Source organism: Formica exsecta, unplaced genomic scaffold (genome assembly GCF_003651465.1).
Source record: "Formica exsecta isolate Colony F162 unplaced genomic scaffold, ASM365146v1 scaffold191, whole genome shotgun sequence".
In the NCBI taxonomy this organism is placed as follows: Eukaryota; Metazoa; Arthropoda; class Insecta; order Hymenoptera; family Formicidae; genus Formica; species Formica exsecta.
The window spans coordinates 1,684,186-1,701,342 of NW_021849211.1; the positions used below are offsets into that span (position 1 = coordinate 1,684,186).

General features: G+C 34.6%; 2 protein-coding genes across 5 annotated transcripts in view; both read right to left on the reverse strand.

The window, feature by feature from the left end:
• Positions 1-32: 32 nt before the first annotated feature.
• On the reverse strand, positions 33-2,449 carry LOC115233925 (probable DNA primase large subunit). 4 transcript variants are annotated; one of them, XM_029804572.1, is made up of 5 exons: positions 2,150-2,449; positions 1,667-1,908; positions 1,212-1,474; positions 576-1,141; positions 33-416 (listed from the first exon to the last, which is right to left on the reverse strand). In XM_029804572.1, the coding sequence occupies exons 2-5, from the start codon at positions 1,864-1,866 to the stop codon at positions 177-179; spliced, it is 1,269 nt and encodes a 422-aa protein (XP_029660432.1). In that variant the 5' UTR covers positions 1,867-1,908; positions 2,150-2,449; the 3' UTR covers positions 33-176. The 4 variants fall into 4 exon arrangements, with proteins under 4 accessions (XP_029660432.1, XP_029660435.1, XP_029660434.1 ...); XM_029804575.1 differs by having other exon boundaries at positions 2,135-2,449; XM_029804574.1 differs by having other exon boundaries at positions 2,119-2,449.
• A 602-nt stretch (positions 2,450-3,051) lies between these two features.
• Positions 3,052-17,157, reverse strand: part of LOC115233924 (epithelial discoidin domain-containing receptor 1-like) — a 144,187-nt gene continuing 130,081 nt past the window's right edge. Inside the window, 2 exon segments of the mRNA XM_029804571.1 lie at positions 3,052-8,188; positions 8,310-8,451. Of these exon segments, the coding sequence (XP_029660431.1) occupies positions 7,841-8,188; positions 8,310-8,451 (490 nt within the window). The 3' untranslated portion in view covers positions 3,052-7,840.

The following is a 17,157-nucleotide window of genomic DNA, read 5'->3' on the forward strand; positions in this document are numbered from 1 at the left end:
AATTTATTATGTATAAATTAGCTGCATCTTTCTTTTTAATAATATTTACAAAAGATTTATTGACAAAATTTCTATCTTGATGAAATTTTTTGATAATATACAAGTATTAATTTAAAATATCAGCAAGAATAGATAGTACAAATTATTATACAGATTTATCAATAGGACACAAATATTTAATCATTTATTCTGTGATAATATTCTATCGGACTTTTAATAATACCATTATCAATACTGTCTTTGCATAAAAGTCTCAAAAAAGCGCTGCAAAGAACTTCTGGACTTTTACTAGACATGTTATTTATAAGTCTGTCTGCTTCATCTTCAGTTAATGAAGTGTGTAAAAGATTTTTGAGTGTATCCACATTAAAATCTTTGAAAGGACAACCACCTTCGTACATTGCACTAATACCACCCTGCAATATAGTTTCAATTTAAAAAAAAAAAGACCTTTTTTGAAAGAATAGTTCTATTTTTTTACTAAAAAGGAACTATTTCTGTTTTAATATATTTGGCAGCTTTACATATGTAAAGCTTTTGAGTTAGAAAAGATTTTATGAAATTTTTATACTTACACAAATTAAATTACAGTCAGGTGTCTTATAATTTCTTCGAGATCCTTCTAAACCATACATATGTCTAATGCTATATATGAATTTTTTTTCATTTGATTGCCAATTATGTGAACATATTGAAGAACAAGTATGTGGCTTGGAATATTCTTGCTTCCAAAATATGATTGAATCTTCTAATTCCATCCCAATTTCTTTTAGAAAAAGGCTATAGTATAAGCGAGCATAATGACTAAGACGATGTCTGCTTCTTAACACAGAATGTAAATGTTGCATACATAAGGGAAATTTTTGTGCTTTTGCGTCTATGTTATCAATAGTTATGTTTCCATGAGCAGCATTTTTCTTGAAAAGATACGATTGAACTTTTTGATTTAAAATATGAAATCTAAGATCATGTTTTATGGTCTGTAGTGCTTGTTTCCTCATGATATTCAGTTCATTCATTACATAATTACAAAATAATGATTGAAGTACTTTTTTCCAGTTTGAACAATATGTAATAACATTTCCATTTTTAATAATTAATTCTCTTTCTTTTAACAAGTTTGGAATCAGTTCAAATCTTACTGAAAAAAAAAAATAAAAAAAAGTATTATATAAACTACATAGAAACAGTTTATATATTATAATACTCACTTTCATATTGAAAATCAGTGCAATCATGACAATTTGATACTAGATGTTTAAAAATTAAAGGTTGCAAGTAGAATTTGCATAACTCAATCAGAGTTATTTCAGTTGCAGTCTTTTCATTTTTAAATATTTGCATCTTCCATATAATTTGTTTCAATAATCTGTGTAGTTGTCTAGGTAATATATTATCTAATCTATGTCTAAATAACAATGATTCTTTGGTTATCCAGTATAAATGTAAATCTGACGATGCACAAGCTAATAACCTAAAACAAAAATAGCAAATTATTAGAAACATGGATTTTATGATCATTTATAATTTATAATCAATTCTTTTAATATAAAGTTTTTATAGTATGTATATATGTTATTTACTATTTTTTAAATATTTATTATATTTGGAGATTTTCTTTCTCCGTCTTTCTGTATAGAAATTATATTAATTGATATGTACTTACCGTAATACAAAATGTGCAATTTTATCGTAAGTAGAATTTTCTAGTAAATATTCAAAGTTTCCATCAAATTTATTGGTAGATCCTTCATATAGATGTCGTAAATAATCTAATCTAGTCAGAATGCAATCTTCCAAAATATGAAAAGGTATCTCTCCATTTGGAGGTATAATATAAAACATGTCTATGTCTATATCAATCATGTCAGAAAATTTAAAAAATTATGGTATACATGGAAGATATATCTGTAAAATCAAAAAAAAATATGTTGTAATCTTGATTACAAATCTGAATATTACAATAATTCTACATTTAGAACAAAGAAATATATGTAGAACAGTATTCAATTTTTTCTTTTTTTCTTTTTTGATGGTTTTGATAGTTATTTCGTTTCGTATATTTATTATCAAATTTTATATATGCATCATATGCATAAATTCTTATTCAATTCTCACTTTATAATTATTTAACCTTGTATATTCATACTTTTCCCATATTTATTTTTTTGATTCATGTATAATATTCATAAGATTATTACTTCTCCGGTTCATTATAGTAACCAGATTTTTTCAACAATTTAATAGATATATGTCATAATGTCATTGATACACGAGACTTCATTCACATAAACATTGACGGAATATATAGTACGAAAGACTTGCTAGTCGCGTATGGGAGTTGCGTAGCTTGGAAATCTATCGTGATGCCCTCTTTCAACAGATATTATGCTAGTGAAAGAAGTAGTGTGAACCACCGACGAGGTATATACCTTGTACCAATATAAGCATATCTGAATAATAATAAGAGAAATAAATAATAACGGAAACAAATTGTATGGGAAAAATCTTTTTCTGATTATCTTATTTGCTTTTTAAAAGAAAAACTATTCTTGTATGCATATATTTTAGTGCACGATTATTGATTATTGCAATAGGACCATATGCAGTGTAAGAAGAGAGAGAGAGAGAGTGTGTATGGGGTGATAGGATATTTTCATGAAATAAATAGTATAACTTTTCATTCCACTGTCCAATATAAATAGATTTTATCATTATGCTTTATGAATAATGGATAATAGAACTTACACGTGGCATGTTGGGTTTTTCTTTCTTTTTTTTATGAGATACATGTGTGACTTATATAAAAGATGCGTTTAAGTCTCTCTATGACGCACAATTGACGATTTTGATAAAATTTGTTCACACTATATACGCAGCGATTGATCGAATTTAATAAGTTTCTGGCAAAATTAATGAAATTGATAATTTGTTTTCGAAGTTTGATTTTTTATCTGATTGCATTAATTTATCTGATTGTATTAATAGACTATTGCATCTTTTCTCATTTATATTAAAGCGAGAATAATCAAAGAACAGCACACGTTGCATTTCCGTGTCAGGGATACACTTTAATCGTTATAAAGTGCCATACATGACTAGTTAATTTCTAAATGTACAGTGTATATATATACATATATACATATACATATATGTATATATGATGTATGTATATATACACACACATACACACACGACTACTGAGTAACATGTATACTTTTATGATTTGTCCCTTAATTATCTTTATATTATACAAATAATTCCTAGATCGTTGTACATTGTTACGTTACCGATCCGCGCTTACACGCAAAATTTACTTACATCTCTTCGCGATTGCTGCCTTATACGACTAATTAAAATATATAGATATATTATAAATACTTGTATTTATATATATATTTTTTCCCCGTTTATATATAGTCTACTTAAATCGAGTTTGTTCAAGCTTTATTACTCATAGACAATCTGCTTGATATTTACAGAGATTAGATACAAAATTATAAACAGTTCTTAGTACAAAATAATTTTATGACTATAACGATCAAGGTTCGATAGCGTACAACAGGCATGGGCAACTCATCGTGGCCGGTGGTCAGTTTCGTTGTAGTTCTCATTTCTTATTAAAGATCGAATAATTTTGTCGATTTTAATTCAATCTCTACATACACTTTCGTTTATCGGGTAATTTTTAAGAAGGAAATGTTTGTTCATACAAAAAAATATAATGTAAAATATGGCCGAGTCGAGTGATATGGCCGTGCGTTGCCCATACCTAGATAGAAGATATAACTAGATGAGCTCTTCCCAGTTTTCCCACGATTACCTGTAGACTCCTCGATATTCCAACATAGAGGTCAACAATCAGGTATATCGAAATCATATTTCTCATGTGTGTTCGCGTGAACAAAATATTCATACAACGATTGTATATTAATTTCATTGCCACGATCTTTAGCCGTAGTGATATTACTTTGTACGATGTAGTCATTGTGAAACTATGAAATAATTTTCAAATTAAACATGACGGTCGTATACGATATACGAATACATGATATTAATCGTGATACTGCACGATATTAATATATCATTATTAATGGAATTACAATGTTCATTTTTGTCCTGAAAACATGATTATCGGATCGTGCAAACTATCTCTCTTTCATGAATTGGCATATTATTAGGCTATGTTATATATATAAAAAGCACAATATCTTTTTCGTCTTTTTTCTCTTTGCGCTAATAGAATTATATAATTATATTAAAATTATGTTTGACTGATGAAAATCAGGTTGTTTTATAAAGAGATCATGTTTATAATAATTATGAAAATAATTATGAAATGCCAATTCTGTCGATTATAGTTTCAAGAAAGTCGCGATTAGTGCTAAAAATATTTTCTAAAATTCCGAGGCGCAAGCGTGATTGTCGATCATACGCGTTTAAAAATATATATCGAAGGAATTAGCGGTGTCGTGATAAGGATTTAGAGATATCGCTGCAATTAAAATTGAGCTTATTAACACGTAAGGCCTTTAAGAGAAATGAAATTTTCTATCAATCTAGCGTGTTCGTATATACTTTACAATGCTCGAACAAAATATCCGATTATTACTCGTTTCTGATATTGTATGGTTACCTCAGTGATGCCATTGATAGAGCTCGATTTGTTTAAAGGATATAATTAATTATCATTGGAAAAAGGGCACGCTAGGTAGAAATAAGTTATCTATATCATAATAGCAAATCTTTACATAGAGAAAGGATTAAGTATGTTTTGTTTGCATTTTATTTCATATTGCTCACTTCTTTCCCCAACGTTTGATTTGCAGTAAATTATGGAGCAACTGTGTAAGGTAGATTTATGGTATAAATATGAAACTGCTAGATGTTAACGTAAAAAGTCTTTATGTCTTTTTTATAATTATTTTGCATTTCAATCTTTTCTTAAAGAAAATTAAACAAATATTATCTGATCTTTTATCTGAATTATGATTTATAATAAAAATAAGATATATTCGAATAATCCTTTCGCTAGCAAGATTTTCGAATTGGTAGGTACAGAGAGATAGGTACGTAGGAATATACTAAATTATCACATGAGTAGACAAGTAAGTTACTCGTTAGCAGTAAGGGGCAACAATATAGCCAAAGGCAGCGTTATGCTTGTATTGGCGAATCTAAACGCAACTACAATTCATTCTTTCTATTATCATTCTAAAAGTAATGGCAGTCTGATTCGGACTAAAATTGTATCGACAATAGGTATTATTGTTTCAACTCAGTCACAATCGCGCGGTGCGAAAAATGGATTGGCCAAAATTTCGCGATGACACGAAATTATATATCTGTTGACCGGCGCTTTTATACAAAATTTAAATTACGCACTTAGAATGTTTACACTTAATGCATAATCGATGAGCTATTACTATTTACCTCTGACAAGATCAAAAATTGCCTATCTCTATTACCTCGTAATCCATATGAATTGAATTTTGCATTGACCGTAATTTTTTTTTTTTTTTTTTTTTTTTTTTTTCCCCTTAAGACATCTTGATCTCGGTGATATAGAAGCAATTCCAGTTACGTTTAAATTCAACGCGTATTTTAACTACATATGGCTATGCCTCCGTATCATCTACTCCTTATGCGGCAGTACATTTTAATTTATATAAATAGTATTTTTTAATGATATAACGGTAACATCGCGCCTATTCGCTAAATGTCGCATATAAGTTATAATAGTATCCATCTGGTATATAAATACGCGGAACTTAAAAGTCGATTAAGAGAAATTATCGGAGTCGAGTATGTACGATGGAGATAATGATACGGCGAGTTCATTGTTAATTTTCAAGTTTAAAACGCTGATTATGGCTACTTTCTATCTTCTCTTCGTGCTTTCTTTTATTTTTTTTTTTATTTTTAAGAAAAAAAACATTCCGATAGGTTGAACTCGTTAACTTATTACCTCATTACGAACATTTTGTCGGAAGTTAAACAATTCCCGTACGTTTTCACATTAATGTTAAATTGCAAGCGAATGTATAACGCTTTCAGAGAAGGACAGCTCGATTTTTCTGTCCGTTTAATTTCATTCATCATTCCCGAAAAATGCAATGATAACGTTCCTTACTACGGTACGCCTATCTGTACAATATCCTAATTTCATTGATCCCGCCTATCATATAAAGTTACAATTATGATGTGTCGTAGTCACATGATACGTAGTCTATAACCGTCTTTTAATGCAGAATAGGTAAAATTACTCTTCGTCTACTTGCGTTTACAACTTACGATAATTCGTCTAGTGTTCTAATATTAACGAATCCCACTCACATACAAGTAGTTAACTGCGATTGCAATTAGTGATATCGTTCGAATAAACATGTATTATCGAGAAATCTTTACAGTCATTTCTGGCTGTCTTTGAAGTTATTTAAGTATTCTCATATGCTACATTTCACACGGATCTGTTCACAAACAAAAAATAGCATTAGAAAAAGACGATTAATTTCTTCATCATCGAAGAGAGACAGAAAAAGAGAGAGAGAGAGAGATAACGTTATTACTACACGATAATCACTCGTCGTTTCGCGATATGTTTCGTGACGATAAAGAATTTCGCGATGTAAATCACATGTAGATTCATCTCACAAGTAGGTTCAAAATATTTGGGCGATATAATATACGTTTTCAAGGAGAGTAAAAGAGAGGGAGAGAGAAAAGGAGAAAATAGGCACCCACACGTTCATAAAACACACTCATTGTCAGTTATAATGCTTTACGATTAACTCGAACAGTTGTTCTAGCGTCTAATATCGTAGCTGCTATATTGCCGTACGTCGATGTGATTCACATTTTTGCATTAAACCCTTAATCGAAATGATATAATCCCGAAGGAATCCTAATATTATTCTTCTTAAGTAACGATCCCCTTCCTATTCGCGTAATTGTCGCGCCTAGTGTAGGTACCCACCCGTGCAGGAATGTTCACAGCTGTATTACAGTTATATGGTATTGCTCCTAAGTTCTCGACGATTGCGAGACGATTTTCTTCAACGATCTCGCAAACATCCGTCTCTCTCGATAGCATCGGAGATTCTCCACAGAGCGGCTATCTACGATGAGTTAGTTTTTATTCTGCTCTCGTCCGATTGTCGTATTCACAGATTCGTATCCGTCTTTGCCTTTCTTTACATTCGAGAAAGAATTCTACGCTTATTTCGCTATATAGATCGTTGCACAATACTGTCGCGAGTACTCGCGTCGAGATCCGATGTCACATTCTCGCGACGTCGGGCTCTAGATCGATAAGATATGCACTTTCGTTAATAATAATTTTTTCACGGAGCATCAGTCTCGTATTTGCGGAGGCACGCGATAGCTCGAATGATTCGTTTATGATGAGTTCCGGTATAGTGAATCATCGACTCTCGCGTTTACTCCTCTTCTATCTATTCTAACTTTATTTTCTGTCCGTTATTACACGCATTATTACTCCGCGAAAAAAAAAAAATGTAAATCGAAATAAAATTGAAGGACGATCGATTTCTGTCATAAAACTTCAAATCCCAGTCCCGTTTCGTTGACAGGCAATAAAATTCCATCGTTGTACTTATCTTTTCGATGTCGTGATATATATTTGTCTTCTTTTCACGCTATCATCTTTCTTTTTTTTTTTTTTCGCCAGTCGTTCTCACTCACTCGTCGTTCGCTCCTTGCAATTCTTCGAATGAGGACATTGCCTGCACGCTCGTCGACCCGTTTCAGAACCGAACTTGTTCCGATTCGCGGGATGATTATTAAAAACGTCGCGCTTGCTCAAGTTCGGGGCTCAATATCAGGATGTTGGAGCGTATCCAAGATTTTTACGCTGCAGAAAGAGCGATATTTCACGGAAAGTCGGTCTCTCGTTCTCCTCTCGTCGCCAGCATTCGAGCATCAGATCGTAGATGTCCTTGGAGGAGGCAGTTGGTCGCGGTAGATAATCAAAGACATTTCCAGAATCCTCCTTGCAGTCATCTTCGGGATTAACGTTGTTGCAATCGGCGGCGTGATGCAGTTGCCGCAGGCTCTGCACCACTTCTTCGTCGGACAGGTGCTCGTAAGGGACGCGTCTGCCGAGGTTCAAAATCTCCCAGAGAGTAACTGCGAAAGCCCACACATCGCTCTTGGTCGTGTATTTTCCCTGAAAATTAGATGCAATTCATGTTATTGTATTTTGACGCACGGTTTACGGTTGTTTCACTTGAATAAATTGTTATATCTCGATATCCGACACATCGTAGAGATAAAATCGTATAACTTACCAGAAATATTGACTCCCAAGCCATCCATCGTACCGGCAACGGCATAGTTCCATCGACTTTGTAGTAATCGCAAGCGTACAGTTCATTGTCCGTGCCGAAGTCCGAGATTTTGATATGATAAGCCTTACCGACCAAACAATTTCTGCAAGCAAAATTATGATTTATAGAGAATACGAGATGATTTTATCTTTATTTTATCGTGACAAGAATCCACGTTTTTTTACATTTCTATTTTTATTTTATTCGATCCTCGTTAATTTATGCCAGATACTCGTAATTGTGTGCACGAATGATATAATGATTGGACTTTAAAATAGTTTTTGACCTTTTAGGATATTCCTGGATGCTGAATGGCATATTATAAATAACAGTCACTCGAGTTTGCGAGTTTTTGTTTTATGTTATCGATTAGATTAAATACTTTTCGACTCACGTTTGTGAAACGAAAGAGGTGCAACCGGATTGATCTCTAGTTGATACATACGTGGAGTGCATAGCGTGCCCGCGTATGCAATCTGCATACGTATACGCATTCTGTGCATCGTAGTCAACCGGAAGCGAGAATGGTTGTCTACATACAGCATTTGTTAGTGAACTCTATAGTATACTGTAGTGAGCTTTCCCTATATTATCCTATAGAAAATCGGGACCAAAAGTAGAAAGAGACAGATATATTTTTAATTAAATCTCTACCTCTTTTTACAATTACTACTTGAGTTAAAAACTCTCATCAGATATTTAGCAATAAAAGCGATACAGCGATACGTAGCTTTCAGGAAATGTCCTGGTTTCATTTATCAATTTAAACAATGAAATTGGAAATGATTGTGAATTATTTATTTTTCTTTCAATGCGTAAAATACATAGGAAGTCAATGTGTTTGATTATGATACTATAATAATTTCAACCAATTAGCGAATTTCTGACAAAGATAGCGATCCACACAGCATACATGCATCCTTTTCCATGAATTGGGTCATTCCCCCACCCTTGAAGGCTCACTCCAGTATGTTATAATCAGCTCAATGGCATTTACTCACGAATGTGGTCGAGCTACGTTTCCTGTTTAAGCACACAGGAATGAGCAATTGTACACAATGCATAAATAAATTTTGTCCGTCGGGCAATCGAAAAGTATTTAATCGGATTGTCGCGCAACGATTATTGTAAATTGTTCTCTATAAGAGAAGATGTGTAACGATGAAGAGTATTTATTCGACAACAGCCGCGCTGAGATAACAACATATTTTAATCTTGTTGTTAATATTATAATACATGAATATAGAGTTACTTAATCTTATCGCGTTTGATATTTCATCCACTCATCCTTTGAGCGGGTTTCACGAGAGGTACGTTCGAGGATCCCCTGAGGAGAACTTAGAGACGGAAAGCATTCATGCAACTCGGCTCAAAGCTCCAGACATTGACCGGCTCGCTTTAAAGACGAACTAATCTTCGCTATCTGAGAAACGGCCAGCCAAACGTTATCCATGGAGCATGGGTATAGAATAGATAGAATCAATTAATTTCGCCGATAGAACAAAGCTCCAATTTGGCGGCAGAACCTGGTTAATTAGGGGCGCTTTATCGATCATTGCTATTGGCTACTTCGCCATCGGGCTATTGCGTCGATGGGGTTGACCCCGGTCCTCCCTGTTGCAGAGTACGACAGTAATGCAATAAGCCGCGTTCACGCCTCGCATTGAAGCTGTTGCAGTATAAATCAGATGTGATGATCTCCGCTCTATAATCTAGTGGTTAGAACTTTGATCGCTCGCATTAATTTCACAAATAATAATTCTGAAAGAGAGAGCACGTAAGCAAAAAAAAAATATATATATATATATATACATTAAGAGAAGGAATATTCCATACTAGAATCTTACCTCTTAATTTTTACTACTTCAATATTAATCGCAATTATGAGATTATTATAAGAATAATCACTACTGTTAGAATGTTTTAGTTTATTATTTTAATACTTTTTAATTTCACAATTTATCTATCTTATTTATCTTTTATTTTAGTAGTTTTCTTTTAGTTAATAGAAAGGAATTTAAATTTAGAAATATTGAGAAACGAGGATACATTGATGATAGTACATTAGGCTCACTCGTTACAAAAATGTGAAGAAGAATCATGAAAGATCGAGTCAAAATTAGGCTAAGAATATGACGCAAAAGGCCTTTTTGCCTCCTATAATCGAAATCAGAACAAAGGCAGGCTTTCTTGTCAAAGAGCGAAATGTCTACATCTTTGACGATTTCTTTGGTGGATAAGGAGAGACTCGTCTCTGTCATTGTGCAAGTTGCACAAGTTGAAGTTAAATTTGGAATCACTTTGCCATTTGACGCAAGGACCGGCACTATTGTTGATAGGAACGAGAACATTAAGTGTACTTGGCCGATTGACGCGGCTGTATAATGAAGTCGAGATTCCGGCAAAGTATCGATGTTCAAGTTGAATGTTCGGCCAAGTTGGATTGAAAGTTGAATATTGGATATGCTCGTTGCAAAAGAAACAAACGGCTTCGATCAAAGTGTGGAAAAAGGGCGAGAGTGCGGCGGGGAAACGTGAGCGTACGGGAAAAGCCGTTCTTTGAATTTTTAACCGGTTATTCGAACGCGTAAGCTCTCGTCAGCGGAGAATAAAACTCTCGCGCACGGTTTCCAGTATCTTCGAGGGCGGATAAGGAGAATTGTAGCATCCCCTCGAAATTGCACTCTAGATTTAATGTTAAGTCAGCGAAACCGGATGATTGTTACGAATAAATGTACAAATATCGAAAGTCTACAAATGTTTAAGTCGATATTTGACTATACTTATCGCAAAAAGCATGCTGTAAGAATAAAGAATGAAAGTATTTTTAGATTTTTTTTAGCAAGATTTTGAACAAAGCTCTTCGTTTGCAGCAGAGCGTAATGTTTGTGTAAAAAATTTTACATTTCTACATTAATAAACTATAAGAAAATCCTATATTAAAATACATGTTAGAGAGATCTTTGCCAAGTAAATATTATTGGAATTAGAATTGTAAATGCGAAAACAAAACCGCGTAATATTACAAATGTAAGAATCAATAGTAGAAGAGAGATACCAGAGGTTCGATATTAAGTACTATCTACACTTTAAAGAAAACTCGCCCGGCATACATTTGCGATTCAAAATAGGATGAAGGAAATCTCTTTTACCGGAATGCGAAATACCCACATACAGGATGCAGGCTTTTTCCGTTTTCTTTTTCTCTTTTATTTAAATGTACGTCTATTCGTAATATCTGCCCCGATATAATCAATCTCCGCCATTAATAAAATAACATCATTAGCGTTTACTCGTGATATCGTCCTACAATGAATCGTGAGATTTTACTTTCGTTCGCGTGTAATATCACTTATCTTTATATCTTTTCCGGTTGGACAAACGCTCTTGTACGCGAATTCACTATCCTTTCCATCTTTTAAAGCATTACACACAGCTATCAATTTTCTCATTCGTTCGTATTCCTTTTCTATCCGAGCCAATTGAATTGCATTACCGTTTGATCAGCAATCGATTCCTTCTTTCTTTTACACTTGGCACGATTCCGACACAATGACTCTATAGCTATACGCCGCGGAATCGCGAATGAAATAAGAAGCCGCGATGGATTGGCAGTTTGTCTCGGGCGAGGTACATTCTTGTTCTCCGATTCTGTTTAAACTCCACAGTTTAAAATTCTCCGCCGGGGGGTTCGATTTAAATGAATAAAAATGTTTCGGTTGGCTCTCTTTCACATTTATCGCGACAGAAAAATCGCGCGCAGAGATCGCCCGATAGAAAGGGCAGAAATGCATTTCGAAAGTATCGCGTACGCGCCATTGATATCCGCAATGTCCATTTCTCTTTTGACGCCGCCAGTCACGAAGAATTTATGCCCCATGGTGGAATTCCCATACGGTTGCGTATTTCACTGAATATCGTCGGTTCGTCACGCTGACGTGTGCGATCAAAGTGGAAGTTCAGCGGTGCCATTAAATTCTGATTAAATTTTGATTAAATCCTAGAGCCTGTACCAAAAGGTATCGATCTATTTGCAATGCGATCGGATCGTATCGCGCTTTTTTTTCTCACAAAAGCACAGACAGAGATAACGCACCGCGGTTTCGATGCGAGTGCCACTAAAATTTTATAAAGCCTCATGTGTAGCTTGTTAAAAAATTAACTAAGGGATTATATAGCTGCCGTAATCGCACAAGCGTGGACATTCCATTCTCTCGCGAATGCTGTTGAAAATATTTTGAAATTTGTAGCGCCATTAGCATTCTGTCGTGAAAATGCCAGTAACATAAATTAAGTATCTTGTTTCGAGTATTACAGTGAACACATTATTTGTCAATTATTGTGAAAATTATTGTGAAAATCTATAAATTTAAAATAATGACCACGTCGAGTTTTATCTATATTGTATAATCTATATTACTTTATCTTCTAAATTAGTGCTTTATTGATTTAATTGTATTGAAGCACGTGGAAGAGAGAGAGAGAGACAGAAATGACACAGAAGTAGTTTTGCCGATACTTCTGAAGCTATTTCTGCAATCGACGATTCAAACCCTGTTCTTAAGAGTGCTGACAGAGTTGATATCATCATAGAGACTTCGCGCAAGAAATGTTTTTCGCTTTACTATTAATGTTTACGAGCGAGAATTTGAGAGACACTGTCCAGCCGGAAACTAGGTCCCGCGTGTTATGAGAACTCGACTCGGTTTGCGTGGGTGTGCGAAAGGTATACATATATGCACATATGTGCATCTAAACGTCCTATCGATTCGGCGAGATGGCCATTGCATTTCAATAACAGCCACGTAGATGGACTTCGTTCTATATACAGGTTGTACTTCGTATTCGTCGACTGGTGGTCATCGCGGTATTGCTCGCTGTATACATTATATGGTTTGAGGATCATTACGAACGTTTCGCGGTGCGAGTAATATTAAAAATTTGCAGCTTAAATGTGGAATTTATCCGAGAAAAACTATGGAATTTAAAAGAAAATATATATAAGGAAATAATATGGTTATGGTAGAAATGTCATGACGGAATAATTAATGAATAAATGATGCAATTTCAAATATAGATTTTCAAATTATGATATTTTATAATTGGCATATTTTTGTGTAGTTTGTATATTTTTATAAATTTTATAAATGTTTGCATATTACCTTTTAATCAATGGAAGATTAAAGGAGAATAAAACTATCTTACTCGGCAACTTCCGTAAGGCATTAGAATTTTATTATCGGCACAAGGTTCTTAATTTTTTAACGGCCACGCTTTTAGCGAAAAACGTATCTTGATCGAAAGATATTAAAAATGTATGAACTTGGACGAAAAAAAGCGGCGGCCTTTTCTCAATAATCTCGAGTTATACGTAATATCGAGATAATAATTCATAAAACATATAATGTAAACTACCGATCGAAAGTCTACGCGTTAATTTCATAATATATTCCCGCATTACTATTAGTCTTTTTAGTAATTTATTGTTTAATAATAATTAGTGATATATTAAATATTAACCGGTTATTCGAACGCGTAAGCTCTCGTCAGCGGAGAATAAAACTCTCGCGCACGGTTTCCAGTATCTTCGAGGGCGGATAAGGAGAATTGTAGCATCCCCTCGAAATTGCACTCTAGATTTAATGTTAAGTCAGCGAAACCGGATGATTGTTACGAATAAATGTACAAATATCGAAAGTCTACAAATGTTTAAGTCGATATTTGACTATACTTATCGCAAAAAGCATGCTGTAAGAATAAAGAATGAAAGTATTTTTAGATTTTTTTTAGCAAGATTTTGAACAAAGCTCTTCGTTTGCAGCAGAGCGTAATGTTTGTGTAAAAAATTTTACATTTCTACATTAATAAACTATAAGAAAATCCTATATTAAAATACATGTTAGAGAGATCTTTGCCAAGTAAATATTATTGGAATTAGAATTGTAAATGCGAAAACAAAACCGCGTAATATTACAAATGTAAGAATCAATAGTAGAAGAGAGATACCAGAGGTTCGATATTAAGTACTATCTACACTTTAAAGAAAACTCGCCCGGCATACATTTGCGATTCAAAATAGGATGAAGGAAATCTCTTTTACCGGAATGCGAAATACCCACATACAGGATGCAGGCTTTTTCCGTTTTCTTTTTCTCTTTTATTTAAATGTACGTCTATTCGTAATATCTGCCCCGATATAATCAATCTCCGCCATTAATAAAATAACATCATTAGCGTTTACTCGTGATATCGTCCTACAATGAATCGTGAGATTTTACTTTCGTTCGCGTGTAATATCACTTATCTTTATATCTTTTCCGGTTGGACAAACGCTCTTGTACGCGAATTCACTATCCTTTCCATCTTTTAAAGCATTACACACAGCTATCAATTTTCTCATTCGTTCGTATTCCTTTTCTATCCGAGCCAATTGAATTGCATTACCGTTTGATCAGCAATCGATTCCTTCTTTCTTTTACACTTGGCACGATTCCGACACAATGACTCTATAGCTATACGCCGCGGAATCGCGAATGAAATAAGAAGCCGCGATGGATTGGCAGTTTGTCTCGGGCGAGGTACATTCTTGTTCTCCGATTCTGTTTAAACTCCACAGTTTAAAATTCTCCGCCGGGGGGTTCGATTTAAATGAATAAAAATGTTTCGGTTGGCTCTCTTTCACATTTATCGCGACAGAAAAATCGCGCGCAGAGATCGCCCGATAGAAAGGGCAGAAATGCATTTCGAAAGTATCGCGTACGCGCCATTGATATCCGCAATGTCCATTTCTCTTTTGACGCCGCCAGTCACGAAGAATTTATGCCCCATGGTGGAATTCCCATACGGTTGCGTATTTCACTGAATATCGTCGGTTCGTCACGCTGACGTGTGCGATCAAAGTGGAAGTTCAGCGGTGCCATTAAATTCTGATTAAATTTTGATTAAATCCTAGAGCCTGTACCAAAAGGTATCGATCTATTTGCAATGCGATCGGATCGTATCGCGCTTTTTTTTCTCACAAAAGCACAGACAGAGATAACGCATCGCGGTTTCGATGCGAGTGCCACTAAAATTTTATAAAGCCTCATGTGTAGCTTGTTAAAAAATTAACTAAGGGATTATATAGCTGCCGTAATCGCACAAGCGTGGACATTCCATTCTCTCGCGAATGCTGTTGAAAATATTTTGAAATTTGTAGCGCCATTAGCATTCTGTCGTGAAAATGCCAGTAACATAAATTAAGTATCTTGTTTCGAGTATTACAGTGAACACATTATTTGTCAATTATCGTGAAAATTATTGTGAAAATCTATAAATTTAAAATAATGACCACGTCGAGTTTTATCTATATTGTATAATCTATATTACTTTATCTTCTAAATTAGTGCTTTATTGATTTAATTGTATTGAAGCACGTGGAAGAGAGAGAGAGAGAGAGAGAGAGAGAGAGAGACAGAAATGACACAGAAGTAGTTTTGCCGATACTTCTGAAGCTATTTCTGCAATCGACGATTCAAACCCTGTTCTTAAGAGTGCTGACAGAGTTGATATCATCATAGAGACTTCGCGCAAGAAATGTCTTTCGCTTTACTATTAATGTTTAGGAGCGAGAATTTGAGAGACACTGTCCAGCCGGAAACTAGGTCCCGCGTGTTATGAGAACTCGACTCGGTTTGCGTGGGTGTGCGAAAGGTATACATATATGCACATATGTGCATCTAAACGTCCTATCGATTCGGCGAGATGGCCATTGCATTTCAATAACAGCCACGTAGATGGACTTCGTTCTATATACAGGTTGTACTTCGTATTCGTCGACTGGTGGTCATCGCGGTATTGCTCGCTGTATACATTATATGGTTTGAGGATCATTACGAACGTTTCGCGGTGCGAGTAATATTAAAAATTTGCAGCTTAAATGTGGAATTTATCCGAGAAAAACTATGGAATTTAAAAGAAAATATATATAAGGAAATAATATGGTTATGGTAGAAATGTCATGACGGAATAATTAATGAATAAATGATGCAATTTCAAATATAGATTTTCAAATTATGATATTTTATAATTGGCATATTTTTGTGTAGTTTGTATATTTTTATAAATTTTATAAATGTTTGCATATTACCTTTTAATCAATGGAAGATTAAAGGAGAATAAAACTATCTTACTCGGCAACTTCCGTAAGGCATTAGAATTTTATTATCGGCACAAGGTTCTTAATTTTTTAACGGCCACGCTTTTAGCGAAAAACGTATCTTGATCGAAAGATATTAAAAATGTATGAACTTGGACGAAAAAAAGCGGCGGCCTTTTCTCAATAATCTCGAGTTATACGTAATATCGAGATAATGCGTATGAAAGGGAAAAGTTTCTAGTGCGAGAAAGGAAAATATCGATCGTGAATATAACAAGTATTAGACCATTATGTCGGATTGTGAGGAAGGTGCCTATTGTGCGTTCAAAGTCGCGCGTTCCTGCCAGGAAAAACTCGACGGAATTACTCTGCGCGAGTGGTCTGCGAGGAACACAATGCCAAAAGCTGATCCAGATAGTTACGACGATTGAATGCGCGACTGGGTGAAAAAAAAAAAGGGAGTGAAACGCTGACATTTTCCGTCGCCGATATACTGAAGCCGTACCAGTATTCATTCACGAAAATAACTAGCCGCTTGCTCTTCTCGCTGCATTCCTCGCGACGATTCACTAACAAATCGTTGATTTCCCATGCGGTTCTCGGCTCGGTTTGTTTGGGGGCTTATGGAAATGCACTGCACGGGGAGGTGTGGGGGGGGGGGGGGGGGAAATA

Coding starts and splice junctions, on each gene's coding strand:
- LOC115233925 (XM_029804572.1), bottom strand. CDS start 1,866: ATGATTGATATAGACATAGACATGTTTTATATTATACCTCCAAATGGA. Junction 1,475..1,666: donor ATTGCACATTTTGTATTACG/GTAAGTACATAT, acceptor TTTTTGTTTTAG/GTTATTAGCTTGTGCATCGT. Junction 417..575: donor CTGACTGTAATTTAATTTGT/GTAAGTATAAAA, acceptor ACTATATTGCAG/GGTGGTATTAGTGCAATGTA.